This window comes from Thamnophis elegans, chromosome 16, assembly GCF_009769535.1.
Source record: "Thamnophis elegans isolate rThaEle1 chromosome 16, rThaEle1.pri, whole genome shotgun sequence".
In the NCBI taxonomy this organism is placed as follows: domain Eukaryota; kingdom Metazoa; phylum Chordata; class Lepidosauria; order Squamata; family Colubridae; genus Thamnophis; species Thamnophis elegans.
The window spans coordinates 24,158,952-24,182,226 of NC_045556.1; the positions used below are offsets into that span (position 1 = coordinate 24,158,952).

At 42.8% G+C, this 23,275-nt stretch overlaps 3 protein-coding genes across 5 annotated transcripts in view; 1 reads left to right on the forward strand and 2 right to left on the reverse strand.

Moving 5' to 3' along the window:
* Nucleotides 1-5,350, forward strand: part of SPG11 (SPG11 vesicle trafficking associated, spatacsin) — a 39,755-nt gene extending 34,405 nt beyond the window's left edge. Inside the window, exons 38-40 of the mRNA XM_032233427.1 lie at nt 68-223; nt 3,676-3,827; nt 3,972-5,350. Of these exons, the coding sequence (XP_032089318.1) occupies nt 68-223; nt 3,676-3,827; nt 3,972-4,152 (489 nt within the window). The 3' untranslated portion in view covers nt 4,153-5,350. The remainder of the gene's footprint in view (nt 1-67; nt 224-3,675; nt 3,828-3,971) is intronic.
* On the reverse strand, nt 5,172-9,787 carry EIF3J (eukaryotic translation initiation factor 3 subunit J). Its single transcript, XM_032233431.1, has 8 exons — nt 9,666-9,787; nt 9,466-9,575; nt 9,275-9,341; nt 9,104-9,195; nt 8,865-8,979; nt 8,468-8,626; nt 6,824-6,897; nt 5,172-6,042 (listed from the first exon to the last, which is right to left on the reverse strand). The coding sequence occupies exons 1-8, from the start codon at nt 9,688-9,690 to the stop codon at nt 5,911-5,913; spliced, it is 774 nt and encodes a 257-aa protein (XP_032089322.1). The 5' UTR covers nt 9,691-9,787; the 3' UTR covers nt 5,172-5,910.
* A 3,443-nt stretch (nt 9,788-13,230) lies between these two features.
* Nucleotides 13,231-23,275, reverse strand: part of CTDSPL2 (CTD small phosphatase like 2) — a 36,397-nt gene continuing 26,352 nt past the window's right edge. For all 3 annotated transcript variants that reach the window (XM_032233052.1, XM_032233053.1, XM_032233051.1), the window contains exons 10-14: nt 22,238-22,300; nt 22,062-22,141; nt 21,138-21,264; nt 14,623-14,718; nt 13,231-13,351 (exon numbers count right to left, since the gene is read on the reverse strand). In XM_032233052.1, coding sequence (XP_032088943.1) covers nt 13,286-13,351; nt 14,623-14,718; nt 21,138-21,264; nt 22,062-22,141; nt 22,238-22,300 — 432 coding nt within the window. In that variant the 3' untranslated portion in view covers nt 13,231-13,285. The remainder of the gene's footprint in view (nt 13,352-14,622; nt 14,719-21,137; nt 21,265-22,061; nt 22,142-22,237; nt 22,301-23,275) is intronic.

Here is a 23,275-nt window from a genome sequence, read left to right on the forward strand (position 1 = left end):
CGGAGAGGCGGTTGCTCCCGGGGCTCCCTCCTTGCTCCGCCTGATGCCCCTCTGCTCCTGCCTTTAGGACTTCTGCGTGTGCCAGTCCTTGCGCTGCAAGAGGTTGACCAGGCTCATCACCCTGCAGCTCCACTTCCTGGCTTCTCCGCACAAGACCCAGCTGATCAACCTGAGGCGGGAGAGCTTGCTGCCCTGCATCCTGGCCCTGCCCAGGTTCTACCAGGTGAGCAGGGCCTTCACCCCCTGGAAGGGCGGTTGGCTTTCTCTGTGAAGAGATGAGAAGACAAAGGCCAGGAGGTGTCCTCTGTCCTATCTGGGTAGTTCAGAAATGCTAAAAAATTAAATTAAATTAAATACAAAACAAGCCTTTTACCACTCAAAATTACATTAGGGCTGAAGCAGTGGTACTTGCACCCAGTTCTTGAAGTCCCAGCTGCCACAGCATTCTCACAATCTCATGGTTAGGATCAAATGAGATCACATGATCATCATTTGCAAGCTCCCCCAAGGAAAGTCAGTGGGAAGCCGGCAGGGAAGGTCTCTGGTCGCTCCAATCAGCCTGGCCAGCCTCCCTGCGGCCCCACTCGCCTCTCCATCCCAGCAGCATCACTCAGCTCCCACTTCTGGTCCCCCTCCTTCAATTCCTCTGCAACTTGTGCTGGCCCTTCCTGGCCTCCCCCACCCCACAGAAGCACCTCTCTCCCCCCTCTTTCCCAGGGGCTCCCAGGGCTTCCCACTTAATGGCTGTTCCTCTTGATAAACACATGACTTGGCGGGACTGCCAAAGTTGCTGCGCCCAAATCACGCAGTGTCACCCCTTAGGACCACCTTGCTTAGCAACGGCAATCCTGGTCCCAATTCTGTCGTAACAGGGAAGCTAATTATTTATTAATAGCATTTTTTTTACTTCCGACCACAATTAAGACCATAATTTTTGTTGCTAAACAGGATTATTGAGTCATGCCCAATATTATGACCCTTTCTGCCATGGTTGTTAAGTGAATCCAACTTCCCCCATTGATTTTGCTTGTCGGAAGCTGGCTGGGCAGGTTGGAAGTGGGGATCCTATGATCTGGGACACTGCAACCGTTGTGAATAGATGCCAGTTTTCAAGCACCTGAATTGTGATCTCACAACCTTGCAGATGCTGCAAGTCACAAGTGGAAGCCCCAGTTGTAAGTCTCCCCTTCAGTGATATTGTGTCTCCAAATGGTGGCTAAACTTGTGTCTTTAAGTCGAGGACTATCCATTATGTTGTGTAATGAACAAACCCCCCTAAAAATCCAAATTCTATAGCTGTATTCTATAGCATTTGGGTAAAAAGCCACCAAAGGACACAGCTGTAGAATTTCCTCCTCCTGTCAGTGAGAAATTGCCCAAACCAGGTGGGCAAAGGAGGTCCAGGAACGAAGCCAGTTGGCCCCACACTTCAGCGTCCGTCTCAGGCGAAGGCCGGGCGGCCATTGTGGTGGGAGTCCTGCTGGTGGCTCCTCTGGTGTTGCTTCCCAGGAGGGGAAGGAAGGGACCCAATAGACGTTGCAGAGAATCCCTTGGGAGGGGATTTCAGGGGAGAAGCCAGCCATGGATTGGAGCCTCAGGGCCACCAGGGAAGAGCCCGGTCGAATCAGGAGGACTCAGAAGACCTTTGATTGACAACCTCATTGGTAGCACCTAGAAAGTCGAAGTTAGCTCCAAGTCGTTCCCGCGCTTTACAGTAGTTAAAAGAATAGAACACCCACCCACCCCCAAGGAGTCTTAGGTCACATTAGCCAATCTGTCCGTCAGCAGCTCCCCCCCACCCCCCGTGACCTTGGTTCTCACACGGATCCTGGCTGATGTTTTGTCTGGCCGGTTAAGGCACCACATTCCAATACCTTCTAACCCCCCCCCCCCCCCCCAAGAGAGGCAACAGAGAAGCGTAACAAAAGTAAGCAGGGCTGAAGTTCTTTTGAGGGTTGACAGCAGACGCTTCAAAATATGCAGATGACAGAAAGTCTCTGAAGGCTGAACACACACACACACACACACACACACACACACAAACACTGCCTCCGCCAATCAGTAGTTAAGACGCTAATTGAGCCTGCTAATTAGGTTCGGAAGTCAGGAGGGCATTAAGCGATTCATGTTAAATGAATGAGCCCCATCCTGGCTCTCCCCCGTGCCTTTGTTAATCAAGCGTGCGAGTCATTAAGTGCACAGAGGGTGAATCGGGTGGAGAAGACGCAAAAGCGTAGGAAGACCACCACCTGCCTCTGCCCCCCTCAGTGAGGTGCCCCTTGCTGCTCTTGGGGTCCCCACAGACACTTGGACCTCTTCAAGTCTCCTTGGAGCTCCAGAGCTTAGGACATTGGGGTATGAAAGGAGGGCAGGCCGTCCCACCACTGGTTTGCATGGCAGAAAAGCGGCCCAGCCCTCTGTTTTCAGCAGAACTCTTCCCTCAATCCCCCTCTTCCTCTTCTGTCCTGCAAAGACAAGTACAAACGTGGCCACCTGCTCCCCTTCCCAGTGACCTCACCTGGCCACGCACTTCAGGGGTGGGTTCCTGCCAGTTTTAACCTCTTCTATAGAAGAGGTTCCACAAATCTATAGTGCCGTTTAGAACCGTTCCGGCTCCCTCCCCCCGCCCACCCGCACATCATCAAGATGAAGAGCGAGAGGAGGAATTCTGGGAGTTGAAGTCCACAAGTCTTAAAGCTGTCAAGTTTGAACACCCCTGGAGTTGTTTTTTTTCTAAAGGCTTAGGGGTGCAAGGGTCTTGTAACTTGACACCTTTAAGACTTGCGTGCTTCAAATGCCAGAGTTTCTGAGGCAACATTTTGGTTGCTTAGCAAGAGCGTTGTTAAGTGAGTTTCACCACATTTTACAAGTTGGCCATGCCCACCCAGTCACATGGCCGGCAAGCCACTCCCACAAAGCAGGCCACACCTACAGAAGACATTCTAAAATATTTTGAAACCCACCACTGACCCGCTCCCTCTCTCCCAGCATCAGAGGAAAGTTTGCCAGCCTGGTGCATTCGCTGGGAGACCGAGGGAGCGTGTGGCCAGGCAAGTTCACTGGGAGAGGGAGCAGGTGGCCACATCCTTACCTGCCTTTGCAGGACAGAAGAGGAAGAGGGGGGCGAGGGAAGAGTTCTGCTTTTCTGCCATGTGGACCAGTGATGGGACGGCCTGCCCTCCTTTCATACCCCGACGTCCCGAGCTCTGCCCATCTCTGAAGGGTAGGCGAGCAGTGGGTGAGGCAGTGGGCTGGAGCATGTGGAACCCGGTGGGGCAAGTGGGGTGGGGGGAGATACGCTGTGTGTGTGCATTGCAGCGTCTCTGCGGTTGGTCCCAGGTCCGGTCGTAAGGGTGAATGACCACAGGGGCTGCTGCAACACACTAACTTTGGGATGGAGTCAGAAGTACTTTTTGTGTGTCATAACTTTGAACCATCACTAAGTGACCAGTCATAACTGGAGGACTATCTGTACAAGTTTTGCTTCCTCGCTCCCTTATGTTGCTGCAGTTTTCTGTTCCAGGATAAGGTCTGATGCTTCCTGGAGCCTTGGTGGACATTGGGTACCACCACTGCTTCTCCCTCCCTAGCAGTGGGGAAGCGGCCTGGGGTCCTGTAGGCTGTGGCTCAAAGGGACCCCCGGGATTCCCTCTGGGTGCTTCCCTCTTTCTCCAGGCAGCTGTGGTGGCCGAGGCCTATGACTTCACTCCAGACTGGTCAGAGGTGCTCTATCAGCAGGTCATCCTGAAGGGCGACTTCAACTATCTGGAGGAGTACAAGCAGCATGAGCTGCTCAGGACTGGCACCTTCGAAGAGATCACCCACAAGTGAGTCTTCGGCCTGTTCTATGCAGCTGGGAAGGCGGTTTGTGGCTTCGGGAGCCGAGAGGAAGCGATGGGGCAGCAGCTTTTTGAGCTGGGGAGGGGGGAAAAGGGGACGTCCTCCGTTAACTGGCAGCCCTTCCCTTTCAGAGTCAAGCAGCAGGCAGCAAATGAGTCTGCTGTGAGGAACCTGAAGCAGCTCTTGACCCACTGTGAGGACATTTATGTCTATTACAAGCTCGCCTATGACAACCAGTTCTACGATGTGGTCCACTTGCTCTTGAATGACGCCCAAACAGGCTGCTGTCTCAACGATTTACTGGCCAATTAGCTTGTCCTGGCTGGCCAAAGTAGAACTGCAAACAAACTAGACAAGCCAGAAAAAAACAACTTAGGGAGTTACATTTTCATCCATTCAGAGGAAAAAGATTAGCCAAGATGCTCTTTTTCAAATGGCGTGAACTACACAAAACAGAGGATCATTAATCTGGGACTTGGTGTCAAATACATTGACTTCTGGAGTCAGGCTGAAACGCAGCTGCCGTGGGATTAAAACAACTTCACATTGAAGACCATCGTCCTTGGCTGAAGCTTCGAGATACTTTTGAATGATCTTGTGGCCAGAGAGCAAAACGTAACTAAATTCGACTTGGGAGTATTTCAGAACTATTTTTTCTTCTATACCAGAAGACAAGTAGCTTTTTCAGATCTATTTTTGGAGCTGTGAGTTGAAGCATTATAGCTCTGTCACTTTTTCAGGAACTTGCAAAGGTGGGCAGCTCTACCTTGTGATGGTAGCTGTGTGCAAGGATGCGTCGGGCATATATGAATGGCTCAAAGAACCAGAAAATGCTCTTCTGCTAATTTGGAGTGTGGGAAAAGCTGGTCAATTTAGACACTGGGAGAGGTGGCTAAGCGGTTGCAGCCTAGCATCCAAGGCTGGTTAGATCTCCTGCCCTGGGAGGCCATGGCAGTAAAGGAGGATTCCCCGTTGCTTTTTCCTCTCCCTTCAGAACCATTGGGATTGGTCTTTGTGGTGGCTACTGACTGATTACTGTCCTGTCCTTAAAGGTAATACAGTTTAGCCATCTGCATGTTTAGAAAGAGAAGCCATTATTGGATTTGCTCATGTCTTGAGAAATTACCTGTGGGCTTTTTTTGAGAATCATTCCAGTCACTGGCTATTAATGGGGGGCAGCCTCAGTCCGAAGAGGGGAGGGTGTGGCCAGAACTGCCCAATCCACATGATCCCTTGAGTGGGGTGAGAAGAGTCGCCGCTTCCCTTGGCAATTTGGTCCCTTGTCAACAATTGTTACTGTCCACGGGCAAAGCACAAGCTGACCAAAAATCTCAGTCCTCACAATAGTGATTTTATTAAATTAGTTGCTTTTATAAAACATTTGCAGATGTCATAATTCTGAACATAACAATTTGCCCAACTACTGTAACTGTTGCAGTTTGCTAAGCAGGATTCCTATACATGAAAAAATCCGCAGTCTTGTGAGAGCCACCAAACCGGGTGATAAGAAACTGTCCCAAAGAATCAGCAAAGTGTCAGCTGAACTGCTCAGAGAACGTCCTTTCCCCCTCCCAGGGCACAAAAACAGCCCCTTTTCAAGCTTGGGAGTCAGGGAGATTTATAGCTACGTCCCTCAAGCCACTGAAAAACCAAATTCTAATAGAAAAGCCATTTTAATACTACTGCAAACCCATGCAATTGCTGCAAACTGCCTTTGTTTTCTGGGTAGTTTCTTGTAAAAAAAAACATAGTTAAGATTGTTATTACTAACTCTGCTGGTAATGACTTCGGCCAGGTCAAAATTAATGTCCAATTTAGTGCTGCTTCGCTGCCATGAAGACACACTTTTTCAATATTCCGTTATTTCCTATCATTGAATAAAAAAATTGAGCTTCATAATTTTATTCCCTCGGCATCAAGACAGGTATTCCAATGTGTCAAGTCGTGACAGGATAACCAACAGCATAAAGATACTGCACTGAATGATTGTGGCATTTGGCAGAATTGAAAGGAAAGGAGTTGTGCTACAGTTAGGGGAGTTTGGGCAAACCAACAATCGGAAAGAACGGGTCACATGAAGTCTTCGAAGTCTTGTACATAGCCACCATCGTAGCCACCATAGTCTTCCAGGTCATCTTTCATTGTTGCTTTTAGACCCCCACCAGGCACTACACCTTTTTTCTTCTTTTTGGCTTTATTTTGCTGGAAAGAAAAAGGGACAGCTCAGATTTAAGAACATAACTGGACCTCGCCAATCCTGGGCTAGAAAAGGGAAAGCAAGCCTCCATTCCCTTACACACCCCTGTGCTATCCACCCCCCACCCACAAGAAACAACCCAGGGTTGATGAAAGCTGAAATCCAGAATGCGTGGAAGGTACCAAATCAAGAAAAAACCATTTGCATTTATTCTGACATGCAGTATTCTGTACCCGATGGAGTATTTACCTTCATCAGGACCAGGGGTGGGTTTCTTGCCCCGTTCCAACCGGTTCGGTTGGAACGGGGCCAGCGGTGTCCTCGTGCACGCACGCGGTGCACGCATGCCTACTAGCGTCTGCGCGACGCTCCAGCTGTTCCTGGAGGATCGTGCAGGCGCTGTATGCGTCCTACGCATGCGTAGAAGCGCAGAACTCATCAAAACCAGGTAAGGACCACTGGTGGGTGCGCCCTTCGCCGTTCCCGGAAGTTACTTCCAGGTTCGCCGACCAACCGGTTGAAACCCACCCCTGATCAGGACCCTGATCAACGTTTACAAACTGCTGTGTAAAGAAATTAAACAGCTTGCCAGAATAAGACAAAAGGGGCTTCTTCAGTTGTAGAAAGTCTAGTAGGAGCAGGAGATGTTTTCATGGAGCCGGTAGAAGGAAGCTACATTAGCTGCCAAGTGCCTTTCCCCCCCCCACTTCCTCCCCCAGATCAAGGAGAATATCACAGTGGCTGCCAAAGCTTGGAAGCACACACCCCCCCCCCAAAAAAACCAACCTTCTCCTGTTTTTGCTTCTCACTGCATAGCACCGTCAAGGAATTGGTGATCTTTTTCAAGTCATCGACTTCCACTAAAGAAGGAACAAGGAGGGGAGGGATTATTTGCAGCTTGCTTTTTCTGCTCCAAAAAGGGTGGCAAAGGAATTTTACATTACAAGAAAACCCCTGGAATACTTGGGGAAATACGTTTAGGGAAAATGCGGATAAGCTGGCAATTTATGGATAGGCAAGACACCACAGTTGTAGGGAAGGTCATATCCGGGTTATGACCTGAAGCATAAAACCGAGAGAGTCTAACCAATGCCTGGCTCTATTATGAGCAGCCCTACCTTCTTTCACTGAAAACTAAGGTTAACTATGTGGCTCATAGAAAAAAATTAAAATCCAATTGAGCAATAATTTAAAAATGTTCATTTTTTCCTGAATGTTTTATTTGGCATGCCAAAGATGACCTCTGTACATTTGTTCAAAATGTCACAGCAGTCTAAGTGTCTGAAGTGAGCCTTGGCTCAAAAGCCCCCCCCCCCCCTTTCCATCAGGCAATCTTCCTCCAATGACTTGGAGTGTAAAAATCCACAGGCTCCTGAAGCCAGACAGCCCCCCAGGAAATCCCCAACTGACATCACAGCTCTTCCCCAGTGCCTGTCTCCTTTAGGCCTCCAGGGAGATGCCCCTTGGGCTCTGCTCCTTTCCCAAAACCAGAACAAGAGGACAAAATGCCCTCCTGGCCAGATTTCTTCTCAAAATAAGAGATGACACACTGCAAAATATTAAGTGCTAAAACAAATATTCATTTAACTGAGTAGACCGAAGGCAAGTATGCCTTCTTTCTCCACTGCTTTTCCTAACATTTAAAAATATCCAAAAGACTTGATGAAAGACAACACATTCAACATCTGCTATCAACCTGAGATTACTATAAAGCATCAAGGAGAAATGAGGGACAATTAGTGTGAATGTCCATATGGGATACCAATAATTCATTGGCTCAATTCTGTTGTAATAAAGTCAACACTGGCTAATATGTTAAAAAATGGAGGGCTACCAACACCCCCGGTTTCCCAATGAAAAACGGTATTTAATAAGGCCATTCTGACTTATCAGATGTAGGTTAAATCCTAAACTTTATCATGGATACGGCTTTTTTCTCTTCAGTGAATTTTATGTTACATACATTTTTAACACAAGTTATTAGAAATTATTTTAAGTTTATGAAGTGGTCTGGCTGCATCTTTATAGAATACAGTGGCTAGTTAAAACTTTGAAATTGTAAGCAAACCAAATGGACAGAAATATTAAATATGAACTGTTTAGGAAAATGAACACACTTTTCTCTTCCAATGATCCTGCATTAGGGAGGTAATGCATATTTAGATATTTGTTGGGAATTACCCAGGTGCTTTTCTTGTAAGATAAATAGATGATCAGATAAGCTGGTTGTGGAAGGAATGTTCTACTATCTTAGCAGCAGCATTAAAATAGAACATAGAATACATTACAAAACCTTTTCTAGATTGAGTTAATAAATAATGAATTCAATCCCATTAGCCTAGTCTATTTTACTGGAGAATTGTTCTAATGTGTTCTTCATTTCCAAGCTAAGCAGGGTGCAAACAATAGTACTTCACTGAATGTACTTACATGAAATGCATATATCTCGAACTAACGTTTCCAAAAATCCAGCATAATATAGGGATTTCTCATACTGTGTTATTTTTTCTTTTAACAATTTCTCAAATTCCGTAAAATCATCTTTTGAGGATGGATTCATACTATCTATTCCACATATGCTATTTACACCTGTAAGAAAAGAGCAATGTACAGAAAGGGCTGCTGAAGCACATAAAACACACTGACAACACACTGAAAGAAAAGAAATGGTCTCAAAGAGGCTGGTCTGGGCCCGCCCTGACATTCTTAAAAACGAGGGAGGACCTGAAAGTGCTTTGGGTCATGGAGACCCTCTTGGTAGAGAACTGTGGGGGCATCCTTGGGCCAAAGGAAGGGAAGCGGCTGCCGGCACAGCCTCCACGCTCACCGAAGGTTTCTTTTGCTAACTCCAGGTCTGCCTCTTCCTGCAACTTCTGCAGCCGGAGCTTGTCTGCTAACTGCTCTTCCGGCGTCAGGTCTTTCGAGTCTTCCGACTCCTCCAACTTCAAAAGGGAGACAAAGCAGAAATGCAACCGGCCGCGCCGCCCAGGCGCCGCAGAAAGGCAGCGGGGCGAGGCTGCGGGCCGTTCCCCGTTGGCCTTGGGGGAGGCCCGGCCCTTCCCTTACCCTTTTCATCGCCTCCTCCTGTTTTTTCCGCTGCAGCTTCTCCCGCTCCTTTATCTTCTCCGCTGCTTTCTTCTTGTCGGAAACTTTGGATTCTGCGGAGAGGCCCAAGGTTAGCGGCGGCTTCCCGCTGGCGGCGCGGGGCTCCCGGGGACCCCCCGCCCGACCGCTCACCTGGCTTGGCCTCGGCCTCCTTTTCGTCCGCCTGCTGCTGCTCCTCTTCCTCGTCGTCCCAGTTGTCCTGGCCGGGGCAGAGCAGAAGCGCCGGTCAGCCGCCGGGAGGCCTCCGCCGCCGCCCGCCTCCCCCAACGCACCGGGGAAAGGCCCCGGGGCCCCCGCCGCCGCCCCGCCCCCCTCCCGGCCACCTTGACGTCGTCGTCCTCGTCCTCGCCGGCCCAGCGGTCCCTGGTCACCACGGCGGGAGTGGGCCCCAGACGCCCGGGCAGCGGGTCCGGCGCCTCGAAGGTGTCCGCGTCTGCGGGGACAGAGAAAGGGTGAGCGGAGGGCCCGGGCCTGCCTGGCCGGAGGGAGCGGGAGGGGGCAGCGCCGGTGGCGCCCGACTTACCCCAGGAGTCCGCCTCGGCCGCCATCTTGCCCGCCGCCCTCTCGCTCTCGCGGCTCGCCCAGGCCAGCAGGCAGAAGGGGCCGCGCGGGGCACGCCGGGACTTCCGCCCCGCCTCCGACGCGCTTTCTGCTTCCGCCGACGTCCCCGGAAGAGGCGGGGCGGAAGCCGCCCCCATTGCCTCTCGCGGGAGGACGGCCCGCCGGCGCTGCCGGAGGAGGCGAGGCCAGGAGGGTGTGGCCTCGGTCCACCTGCCGCGCCGCCCCGCCCATTGGACGAACCGGGGCGGCTGGCTTCAGCCTGAGGCGGCTGTTTAGCGCCAACCTCTTCCTGGAAGATAGCCCGAGTCCTTTTGGATGTTCTGCTTGTCACCTGGGCTCGGCAGAAGGCCGCGAAGTGGTTCCTCTTTAGGGCATCCATGCGCGGCTCATCCCGAAGCCTGTCTGTCCCCCGAGGGCTCTTGCACAGCCACACTCGGCGAATGTTCTAACACGGTGTTAGCTGGCTGGGGGATTCTGGGAGTTGAAGTCCACAGGATTAAATTCGCCAGGGTTGAGAAAACTGTTCTAACACAAGACGGAGCCTTCATTTATCAAACACTTTCACGTTTCTACTGAAAATTAAAAACCAGACTTGCACCAAATTACAAAATGATAGTTTAATAAGTATTTACAGAGGAGCCGGCAGCGGTTGATTTTGGTTGTCCTAAATAGGATTAAGTTGCCCACATTACCCATCATTTTAGACCATAAAACTTCACATTCCTTCCCCCCCCCTCCTCTCTTCAGGGATCGGTGTTGTTATTTGCAGTATTCCACCTTAACAAAAAGCAGCGGGTTTATTAATCTTGTTCATGAAAACGCACATTTGCTTTAAAAAGTTACTCTAAAAAGATGCTGTACAATTCCCTTGAAATAACAGAGAAACGTCCGTTGTATTGTTCAAGGCAAGGTCTGCTCTTCAATTTACTTGTTAGTGGATCTGCAGAAAATAATCTCTGAATGCCTCATAGCAAACTATCGTAATAAGAAAATCACCCACTCGCTCTCTTATCCCCCAAAGTTCCAAACACGGCCGGCATCCGCTGTTCCTCCGAAGAGAGCCCTTCTCTTCACAGTTGTTTTTTTGAAGCTGGGGAAGATCAGTGGGCTGGCTTTCTACACGAACCCGGAGCCCCTCGCCCGCTCCATGGGCTCAGGCTCCCTTCTGTAGACCACTGGCAAAGAGTTGTGAGCTATCATTATTAGAAGAAGCAGAGGAGTAGCTTGGACTAATTATTACTAGAGTTACCTTCTCTTAAATCAAAAATAATCTGAGTCAAGGATACTCCTACATTGCTCATAATGATGATAATCCACTTTCATAGATTTGAGAGCATTTAACATTTTCAAAATCAAAAGTATCAATAAAGCTGTTACTAGCAAAACAAAAAGTGGTACAGGGATCACCTCTGGGAAAACACACATACACACGCTTACTTACATTATATATATAGTGTGTGTGTGTATGTATATATTTATATATATATATATATATTATAGTAACATTATGTACATTTTATTTCAATAAAGACATTTAAGACAAAACAGCGTAAAGATGCCCAGATGTCCTAAAGATAAATACAGTTCAAAGATTCTCATTAAAATGAATCTGTAGCATTTTCCCACAAGCAAAATACCTTTCTTTAAATACAAAAAAAGTCAGCATTTTGGATAGCAAATGCCTTTTTTTTCTCTTTTCACAGAAAATTCACCATAATTCTGTGCTAAATGAATAATGATTTCCCATAAAGCAGGCTTGCTCTACATGCTAACTTTTTAACAGTTCAGTGACACATCTGCTAGCTACATATATAACAGATAATATAGTAAGAAAACACTCAACCTGATGAAAAGTTAAAATTTTCATTAATACATTGGAAAAAGTTGATATAATTCATGCCTTTTAAAATCAAAAAATACAAAAATTAAATGTTTTCCTAAAAAGATTTTCCTTATTTTAAGGACTCATTCAAAAATGAAGCTGCATGTAATTTGTACAATAAAATTGTACAAGTAAACAGGTAATATACATAAAAAATTAATTGACATACTTCTCAATTATCAGTTGTCCACCTTTAATTTCCAATACTGTTCTTTCTTTAACAAGCATACAAAATATCAAACTTCTCTTTAGAAAAAGTGCCATTCTGCAACATCCTTTACATAAAAACAGCCCAAGCCTGTGGCGTGTATATGCGGTTTAGAGGCAAAGCTTACTAACTTCTACAAATTTTTCCCTTCCATAAAAAGCCTCCAAAAAAGGAGAGTACGCTCCATTAAAAAAATATCAGCCTCTTGTGTAACCTGCATTAGAGAACCAAGGCTTGAAAACTATTTCCATATAATATAGAAAACCACTATGATAGCATATCAGCTGCGCTGGCAGCGAAGAAGTGTCCAGGACCACAAGAGCAGGCAGGGTGACGGTGGCGCACAGACAAAGCCACACCGAACTTTCAAACTGACTGGCGCTACCTGCAGGGTAGAGGGCCAACCCATGCAAGGCTTGATTGCTCTTCCTATTCTCATTTGTGGAGATCCTGGTGCGGCAGGAACTGAACTGCACTACACCAAGCAAATTCTCAAGGACTCCTACAGACAGGAGACTGAGGCACCGCTCTCTCTCTCTCTCTCTCCTCTCTTTCTGAGCTGTGCACACCACAAGAAATCATCTGTCCACAAGTACATGCCATCACGATGGTTTAAATATTCTGCATATTAGTAATTCTTATATTTTTTATCTAGCCAGTCTCTTGATTTTTTTTTTAAAAGATTTCCACTACAGTAGATTACAGAGAATATATATATTCTATGTACAATATATATATATATATATATATATATATATATATATATATATATATATATATATATATATATATATATATATATATATATATATATTACATAGAATAAAACTAGATGATTTTTAAAAACAAATATACAGTATGCAGGCAGACAAAGCAGGAAAATGGCCTTTCAAACGAATAATAAAAATGAATAAAACTTGGCTATTCCCAGAAAAATATGAAGTCACCTCAACTAAAAGGAATGCATAATGAAATTCTAAAATTGAATACAGATCAAAAATGTAAAAAGGTTATAAACCTTAACAGGAAAAAAATTACTGGCCATTCCTGTTGAAATGAGAATTTTAAAAGTAACACAAAGTGGCTACAAACCCACTTAGAGAGCACCAAACAGAGAGAAAACCAGAGTCCATTTTCAATCTCTGTGATTTCATAAATCCTGTATTTTTATAGGAGAAACTGCTGGTGGCAGAAACAGAATTCTTTAAAAATGGCAGGTGTTCTGTACATTAAAAATTATTGGAGTTGCACTAGATCTAAAGACTTTTCTGTTCTAGCCTACCTACTATACTGCACGTCTTTTTTCCATTTGGCGATATAGAAAGTTCTTCTGTAACCCTTTTATTACTGATGGGCACCAGAGATAAGAAAAGCGAGAAAGGGTACAAAAATGCAAAAATTTCAACAGTAATGGCAATGTTTTTGTTCTAGTCCAAAAAGAAAAAGGATCCTGCATTTTCTTTCCCTTCAGCTCTTTGACCAAAGATTGAGTTTAATCAGGGGGTAGTAAGTCATGCAAGCGAAATCTGTCTCGGATGTGCGGTCGAACATCTTCATTCTAGAGACGGGGAGAGCAAAACAAAACTTTACCATCTCTCATGTATTACAGTGAAGTTAATTTGTGATAATAACCCTTGAAATTAGGAGCACGCTCAGAAACTGCTGCTTTTTATTGCGGAGAAGAAAGGGAGCCAAGAGAGGCTGAAATCCCGTCTGTGTGGCCTTTTTCAACCAATTGCCACATTAAAAGAAAACAAGATACCGGGTGCTAAAATATCCTCCTCCATTTTCTTCCAAACCACGATTTCTGTTATGTCCCTCCTGTAACAATTTCAGATCTGTATCCAACATTTTATGTTAGCTTATGGTTACTGAAATATCTGCAAGTTCTTACAGAATTTCTATTTAGTGAAGTTAGTCCTACTGGCAGTTAGCAGTGTGCACCAGCTTTAATTGTTCCCAAATTCATACTCAGGCTTGTCAAGAAATGTGGCTTTATTGGTCCCTGTAATCTCACTCCAGGTAATGGCTTACAAGCACTGCAGACATCTTCCAAGCCCCAGATGTTTTTCTGTGGAGATACTTCTGTGAGGTTGCATTATGAAACCTTCAGCTCTAGTCGACATGCTTAAAATTCTGATTAAAATGTGCATTCTAAAAAAATAAAATTCACTCATACATTGAGTATGGGCAGGAGATTACAGATAGTCCTTAACTTGCAAGCACAGTTGAGCTCAACACATTTCTGTTGCGAAGCGAGTCAGTTGTTAAGTGAATTTTGCCTCATTTTACAGTCTTTCTTGTCACAGCTGTTAAATGAATCACTGCAGTTGTTAAGTTAGTCACATGGTTGTTAAGCGAATCTGGCTCCCCATTGACTCTGCTTCTCAGAAGGTCACGTCATAAATGTGAGTCAGTTGCCAAGCACCTCAATTTTGATCACGTGACCCTGGGGATGCTGCAAGAGTCACAAGTGTGAAAAACGGTCATAAGTCACTTTTTTCAATGCCATTATAACTTCAGTCACTGAACTATTGTATGTTGAGGACTACCTGTACTCTAAAAGCTCTACAAAACATCATCTTGCTTGACCTCTGACAGAGGATTCACCTTGAAGAGGCTAGAAAAAATGTATTCAAACCTATTTTTGACAGATCAGGGAAACTGTGCTGCTCTAAAAGGGAGAGAGAGTGCTCCCTAAAGGAAGGTGTCATGTAATGCAAAGACATCTGAAGGTGTTTCCTAAGTCAAAACCTGCTATCCTGAACTGTGCGATTTTGATCTATGAAGTTTTACGAAGAAGAAAAAATGTATTTTAAGAATACTTACCAGTTCTACAAGTTTTTCCAGAAAAGGAATCAACTTTAGAAGTTCATTGTCATTTTTATCCATGAACCAGCTTTCTATAGGAATTCCATTTGAAAGCTAAATCAGTTAAAAAAAAAAGAGAGTAATTAGTAATTTAATAGATTTGTATGCCGCCCAATCCCGTAGGACTCTGGGCGGCTAAGGTAAAATAAGGTGCTACAGTTGCTAGAAAGCGATTCCCTCATCAATTCAAGGTTTTAAAAACTCTTGCCAAATGTGAAAGGGGTTGGGCAGGATGGGGAGAACAACTGAAAACATCTCTGCACATGTTCGTTTTGCTCAGGACAGATGGCAGTGATCATTTACATAAATTACACGCTCAATTCATGCCAAATGATCATAAAAGAATATTCAGGGTAAGAAGGTGCACCAAAAAATTCACATTTGGAAATAAAAAAACATGACACCTATTCCAATGTTCAACAAAGGGGAACAGGATGAGCAGTCTGTAGACCAGACAATCAAATGAGGGAGGTGTGCTGCCTCCCTGGAGTGAAAATAAAAGATGTGGCTGAGAGCCTGACTAAAATAATCAAGCCAAAAGATGACTATCCTTTTCTTCTCATTCATGTGGGGACAAATGAAACGACAACGAACCTGAAAACAATATCAAGTCTGTAAGTAGCTGAAGAATATGACTTTACATTTTTCTCCGATAGACATCAATCCTTTTCTAGGATTGATTTACTTTCTGGGGTAAAGAAGATGAAGATATGTTCCAGAGCTTTATCAGATCATAATCCGGGTTGGATGAAGTTGGAATTTGGGACGCAAGCAAGAAGGACTTGGAGATTGAATGAAAACTTACTTAGATATGAAAAAAAAAATGAATGTAAAAAATTGTTAAGAGAATATTTTGTTTTTAATATGAATAAGGGTACATCTATGGAAATGGTTTGGGACGGAAGTAAAGCATATATGTGAGGAGTTCTAATAAATTTAAATAGGTTACATAGACATAAACAGGGGGGAAAAAGAATCGAACTAGAGGAAGAAATCAGGAAGAGAGAACAAGAGTTAATACTAAACCCAAGATATAAGAAGAAGCAATTACTTTATTAAAAGAGCAATTTAATATGCTGATGTCAGACCAGGTGGCTACTAACTTGCTATACGCAAGACATAACACTTTTTGTAATGCAAATAAATCTGGTAGATGGTTAGCATATCTGATTAGGAAGAAATAAAAATCTCGCAATATATCGAAATTACATTATAAAGGGAAGTGTATCAACAGGATGAGATTCAAAAAGTTTTTCGTTAATTTTTCACAGGATTGTACATGAATGACAAAATACAAGGTTTAGATATAGATAGATACCTGGATAAAGAAAAAATACCCATAGTTAAAGACGAGCAGAGGGAGAGATTGAATCAACCAATAACTTCGGGGGAAATTCTCCAGGTAATTAAACAGCTAAAGGTAGGGAAAGCACCAGGTACAGACGGGCTGACATCGGCTTATTACAAAAATTTACAATTAGAAATGGTAGAACCTTTTAAGGAACTATTTAATAAGATCCAAAGGGAAGGGAAGGTACCCCCATCTTGGAAAACACCCTTCATATCTCTGATACCAAAAGAAGATCAAGATCTTAGTCAACCAAAAAATTACAGACCTATATCATTACTTAACATAGATTATAAAATTTTTACTAAAATACTAGTGAATAGGTTAATGTTGGTTATTCAGCAACTGGTTCATAATGATCAAACAGGTTTTATACAAGGGAGACAAATGAGAAGTAATGTAAGACAAATTGTTAATATACGGGAATATTTGGGAAAGAATAACCAAATCCCTGCTGCGCTTATATTTCTAGATGCCAAGAAAGCCTTTGATCGAGTGAATTGGCAATTTTTATTGGAAATAATGCAAAAAATGCAAATAGGAGAGCACTTTTTACAATCAATTAAAGCAATATATCAGGAACAAACAGCTCAAATTATAGTCAATGGAAGCTTAACAGATCCATTTAAAATCGAGAAAGGTACAAGGCAGGGTTGTCCCCTATCCCCATTACTGTTTATCATAACTCTGGAATTATTGTAAAATACAGGGATCAGATGATTTACAGGGAATCAAGATGAGGCATCAAGAATATAGAATACGTGCTTTTGCGGATGATTTGGATAACATTAACCCAACCATAGGAATCTAGCAAGGTTTTAATGAATATGATTAATCAATACGGCCAAGTGTCCGGATTTAAAATAAATTTTGGGAAAACAAAGATGCTAGTTAAAAATATGAACACTAAACAAAGGGAAGAATAGAAGGAATAACAGGATGTGAAATAGTTTAAAAGGTTAAATATCTAGGAGTTTATTTCTCAACCTCAAATGGGAAACTATATAAGTATAATTATAAGCCACTATGGCGCAGCATTCAGACAGAGATTAAAAATTGGAAAAAATTACAATTATCTTTGTTGGGAAGAATAGCAGCAATGAAAATGAATGTTCTACCTAAATTTTTATTTCTTTTTCAAATGATATCAATACTTTAAAAAGATGCAAATTTGCTAGAATGACAGTAGGGCATTAATAAATTTGTATGGGCAGGGAAGAAGCCGAGAATAAAACTAAAAATAATGCAAGATGTGCATGAGAGAGGAGGTTTGAAATTACCAAATTTAAAATTATATTATGAAGCAGTAGTTTTATCAGTAATCAGTGATTGGATTAACTCAACAGATGATAGAGTACTTAATATCGAAGGGCATGATTTAGTATATGGTTGGCATGCTTACTTGCTATATGATAAAAAGGTGGATAAGAACTTTAAAAGTCATATTTTAAGGAATGCTCTACTGCGGGTCTGGAAAAAATATCAATACAAACTAAATGATAAGACCCATGTGGGCAATTCCTAGACACGCAATAGAAAACATAAATATACTACAAAAACAGGATGTAATTACATACAGACAGCTTCTCACCTTAGAAAGAGGTGTATTACAATTAAAACCCTTGAATGTACTAAAAGAGGAAAAGGCAATTCAAATATGGTTTCGGTATGGGCAGTTACAGGCCAGATGGAAAAAAGATCAAAAAATCAGTTTTACGCAATAATTTACTAAAACAAATTAGGGATCAAAGTCCAATGCATATAAAGAGACTATATAATGCATTAATAGAAATGGATTCGGAAACAGAATTAGTTAAAGACTGTATGATAAAGTGGGCACAAAATTTTGAAGAACCAATAATGTTGGATACATGGGAAAAGATTTGGGTAAGAAATATAAAGTTTACACAAGCCCAAAATTTGAGAGAAAACTTTTATAAGGTGTTTTATAGATGGCATTTAGATCCTAAAAAACTGGTCTCTATGTATCCGAATGATGCTACATACTATCATATATGGTGGACTTGTAAAAAGGTTAAAGCATTTTGGATAAAAATATGGTGGATTATGCAAAATGTTCTTTAAAAAAGGATAAAGTTTACCCCTCAAATATTTTTGTTAGGTATAATTACTGATTGTACAGCTATAGAGACTAACTTGATTTTGCATTTAATAACCGCAGCAAGACTGCTGGTGGCGCAATACTGGAAGAAGAAAGAATTGCCTACTATTCAAGAATGGACATTAAAAGTAACAAACCTAGCAGAGATGGCTAAAATATCACCATATCTCAAGGACCATTCAAATGAGAGATGTAAACTGGAGTGGAGAAGATGGATTGACTATACTCAAAATAAATATGGGACTAAGAAATTCCAGATAGTTTATGACTGAAGAAACAAGGAATGATATAATCTGTTTAGAGCTAGCCTAGCAAAGAGTTAAAGCTCAAATGAAAGATGACACTAACTTTTTTTATAAGTTTATCTTAGAATATCGTTGTTAAAGATTTATACCCTGTATTGGTTCTGGGAAGCCGAGGAGGAGGGAGGTTGGGGGAGTTGAGGGGGGGAGGTAGGTAGGTAAATATTTGTAGAAGTTTTTTTTTCAAAATTTTCAATAAATTTTTCAAAATTTTCAATAAAAAAAGACTGTAAGTAGCTGGGGAAGAAAGTGAAGCACAAGTGGTGTTTTCATCAGTACTTCCAACAAAAGGTCAATATCTGTTGACATTCTGTTCCCAACAAGGCAACAGAAATAAACCACTAGCTTAAAGGATTGTGCCATCGTGAGTTTCTAGACCACAGTCTATTCTACCAATATGAAGGTCTATGGAGATTCTCAGTCATTCAGGCCATGGTTGTCCCCAAGGTGCTTTTTTCAGTCCATTTGCCCCTTGAAAAAAAGGACCTTTGGGACTACGAACCTGAAAGGCTTCTGGCAAGAGATGGGCTGCATCTCACAAGAACCGGGAAAAATTTATTCAGAAAACATTAAATCATAATCTGTTGAGCGTGTCCAGGTTAAGACAGGAGGAGAGTACTCCATCAGGAAAGGTGGAAGGATACGTGCATGAGGGGTTAAGAAGGATGGCCTGTACGTTCTAGGAAGGCATGAGAATAGGTGTGCACAAACCAGTAGGAATGCTCTCACACATGACAATTGTGTACATTTGTTGGATAGAAGAGTGGAGCATGTAAGTTTCAGAGGGCCGCAGAAGATGTCAGACCTAGCTAGGTGGCATAAGCCAAAGCCAAAGCAGTGCAAGTACTTAAATTGCTTTGGAAGAATATTTGAAGGATAGGGAAGAGGATGCATTGAAGCAAGTATACCAGGAAACACTACTGAGGGCCCGAGAGACCATACTGGCCTATAAATCAGACCAAATGAAGGCTAGAAAAGAGACATGGCAAGAAAAAGCATTACACAAGCACATAACAAATAGTAGGAAAATAGTAAGGATCTGGGAAAATTGAAGAAAGAGACAGAGGGGCTAATTCTGGCTGCACAAGTCTTAAGAACAAATGCAAGCAAAGCAAGAATTGAAAAGACAATGACAACAAATGCCACCTCTTCCAAAGAAGCTGAAGGAACCGTGGACCATCTGCAGGAAGACTCAATACAACAGCATGACAAAGTGGTGCATTGGAATATCTGCAAGAAATACCACCTGCCTAGAAGCAAGAACTGCTGGGACTACAAGATAGAAGATGAAGAAGCTAAAATGCTGTGGGAATTTGGAATTAAAATGAACAACCATCTGTCATATAAAATATCCCAGATACAGTATGACAATTGTTGATAAAAAAGACAAAGACCTGGAGACAGCACAATAGAAGAGAAAGAACTGTAGAAAATGACAAAATGCAAATACAAAGACCTGCAAATAGAAGTAGAATGACTCTGACAAAAGAAATAAAAGATAGTACGAGTAGTAAATAGGTACCTTGGGTTCCCCGTCGCAAAACATGAGGGGCATCACTTGAAAACCACTGATATTGACAAATTCACCATCAGTCAATTGCAAAAAGCAGCTTTACTTGGAACAGCTTACATTTTGGGAGGATACCATCAAACATCTGCCTATCCCAGATGCTTGGGAAGGAATCATGGGTGGATAAAAATGCCAAACCCCATCGAAACACATGGCTTGCTGTGCGATCAACCATCATAAATTTATAAGTTGCCTGACTGTCAGCAACTCTGGGCGGTTTAGAAAATATTAAAACTTTAAAAACAAGTTAATATTAAAAAAAATAAGATAGCAAACCAAATTATCCTGGACGTGGCAGGAACAAAATTTGTGGATCCTTTAGAAATATCTGTAATTGTGCATTATTGGTAGTACCATGTGCTCAGGACAAGAGGCCCTCATGGAGATTGATGGAGATTCTGGTTAAGCAAACAACACAAAAAGTACTGCACCACAGCATGCAATTTTACTGAGCCAGCATTGACTCTGTTTTGGAAAAGGTCTGCAAAACTTTGGCTGAGCTGCCAAAGGAGGCAGCAATCTTCTTCTGGTTTGGTGAGCAGGAAAACCCTTTATCTGAAATCTGCAGGGATTTATTTAATAAGGGTATTATTCACTTCCAAAATCTGTGTCACGAAGAGTCTGGTCCCTTTAGTCTCCACTTGGATTGTCACCTTCAGTTTGGGGTTTCTCATTTCTTCCCCAAGATCAATGCTGGCTGGCTCAGGTGTTCAAGACAGATCTAGCACAGTGCAACGTTTGTGTGCCGTTTGCTTTACCAGAATCTCTCTTCTTGGGACATAGATGATGCTTCGATTGCACTGTAGTTCATGGTACCGCAGGAGTATGGCTGCATCTATGGGGAGGGGGGGGGTTGTTTCGCACCTTTCTCTTGCGCTGTCTCTCCGTTGATTTCTGGGTATATGAGAGCACAGAGGGTGGACTGGCCTTGAAGTGAAGACCGATTGAATCTGGGGACTCCAGTGGGGAGCCCAAAAATCACCATGGAAGAAGGCATCGCTGGATGCCTTCCACACTGCTGACCAGAAAACAATTTAAAAATGCCTCAACCGATGCAGGGAATGATTTGAAGGAGACTTTGTTTAGTATTCTAGAGAAATCAAAAACATGACCTAGAGGAAATAAACTCACCTGATAGGCAAAGGCTTGTGGTGAATTGTCAATGATGATCGTTTTTGAGAGATCTCTACCAAGGATATTTAAATCTTTTATGTAGTTCCCTTGCACACAAACGCAATGTTCGCGGAAAAGTCGATGCCTATATTTAAGAACACATTTAGGTTGCATACAGACAGATGTAGATCAAGAAAATACTGTTGTCAAATACCCTTCTGTGCTTTAAGGACAATCTTTTGGATAACAGCTTTGTTATTAAAAAGGAGATTAAAAATGCCAAGATGAATTCTTTCTCAATTCAGGGATTCAGCTGGCTAGCCATGGCAATGCAATAGGGTCCTAGCCTAGGGGCTCAAGCAAACCAGCCCTGACCTCCACCCCCACTTGCTGTTCCTTCTCTTCCACATGCTCTCATTATTACACAGAACTAACCTGAAAGCTTGTGGGGGACATAAGGCAAAGAGCCTATCAGTCAGAATTAACTGCAGTCCACTTATAGAATGGACCTGCTCCTAATTATCCTAATGAGGGCTGGGTAGTCTTTGGACAAGCAGGAGCAAGAAGCTAGTCCAGTGGCAAACACTTTAAAGCAAGCCTCTTCTCAGGCCTGCATCACTTGAAATATTGGATCTGCTGGGAGCAAGAATATTTGGCAGGCCTCCCTGAAGCAATTTCTAGCATGTGGAGGAAAAGTAAAAATCAAGTAAAGGACTATTATAGGCTAAAGTTACCCTGCAGGGCTTGGTCAGATACTGGTGAAAGATTAACAATCCAGGTTGAAAAATTTTAAGGATGTGAAGACATGTTAAGAGCAGGGCTGTTAACAGCTTATTATCCCCACTACACATTAGGTATTACTTTGATGCTAAAGTAGCATTAAATATACCTATTTTGTTATTCTGGTTAAATAACATCTGACAGCTTTCAATTCAAGCTTACCTGACCAGCTGCTTTTTAGGGTCCAATATATTCAGCAATTTGTCTGCATAGACCTTTTTAGAAGCAGTAAAAAGAATGATCTAAAGGACAGAAAGAGAGAGGCAATTGCAATCCATACTATCTAAAAAAGTAAAGAGCTTAAGTATCACACAAAAATTTTAAGCATCTTCCATTACCTCATAAATTTGGGACATACATTCCAAGAATTCTCTGAAAAATGGTCTTAACCGCACATAAACCTAAAAAGAGAACAAAAAGTAATTTTAACTATGGAACACATTAACATTATTTATTTTAATTTTTAAGAATCTATGAAAAAGTAATAGTAATTAGTATATTTGTAGAAAGACAAAGCTATAATAGCCTTTTTGCTTTGAACATTCTGTTTATTAGAACAGAAACATAACAGAGATAATCTTTTATAAATACAAACTTTTGAAATTTAATTCTTTTTCAGTCAGAACTTTCACCAGACTGATTAGACATATCTGACAAGTAAGTTTTATCAGAAACAACATTTTTATATCCAAGCAATGCAGAATTCCCAGGAAAAGCACTTTTTATGTCACTAAACAGAAATTTGTTTTTCAAGTACAATGCTCAAAACTCAATTGAATGAATTTATGTAGTTAACACTTTTCTTTGTCTACCTTTTCCACCAGAAGTCACCAGCAAAGACATGGTTTAAGATAAATATTATTCTTAGACATCAGATGCTGAGATCATGACCATTATATCAAAGGTCCTATGACTATATTTGCATGCCTGCACCACTCAGATCATAAATACAAATAAAAAGTGAGTCTATTTTGGTCGTGAAAACTTCAAGACTCTTTCCACTTGACAAGCACCTACCGAAGGCACAAAAGACCAATTCTGTTTTGGTGAAATGCTGAGCAGAAACTGGCTCAGGCCCTTGGGAATGGTTCTTGCCTTTGAAAGTGTCCCCACCAACAGAGAACAGTAACAAATCAGGATCTCCTCACAAAAACCTCCGCCAAGCATGGTAATAAATTAACCCGACTGGTCCAAAGAATAAAAGAGGCATTACAGGTAGTTCTCAACTTATACCAGTTCGTTTAGGGACTGTTCAGTTACAATGGCACTGAAAAATATGACTTTTTTTGGGGGGGGCAAGGGGGTCCTGGGGTCATGTGATCACCTGACAAGCAAGGTCAACGGGGAAGCCAGATTCACTTAACAACCAAGTTACT

Excerpts from the sequence above, each read along its gene's own strand:
- EIF3J (XM_032233431.1), bottom strand. The coding sequence starts at position 9,690 with ATGGCGGCCGAGGCGGACTCCTGGG. Across the intron at positions 9,196-9,274 it reads GGAGGCCGAGGCCAAGCCAG|AATCCAAAGTTTCCGACAAG; the intron begins GTGAGCGGTCGG and ends GCCTCTCCGCAG. Across the intron at positions 8,627-8,864 it reads GTTAGCAAAAGAAACCTTCG|GTGTAAATAGCATATGTGGA; the intron begins GTGAGCGTGGAG and ends CTTTTCTTACAG.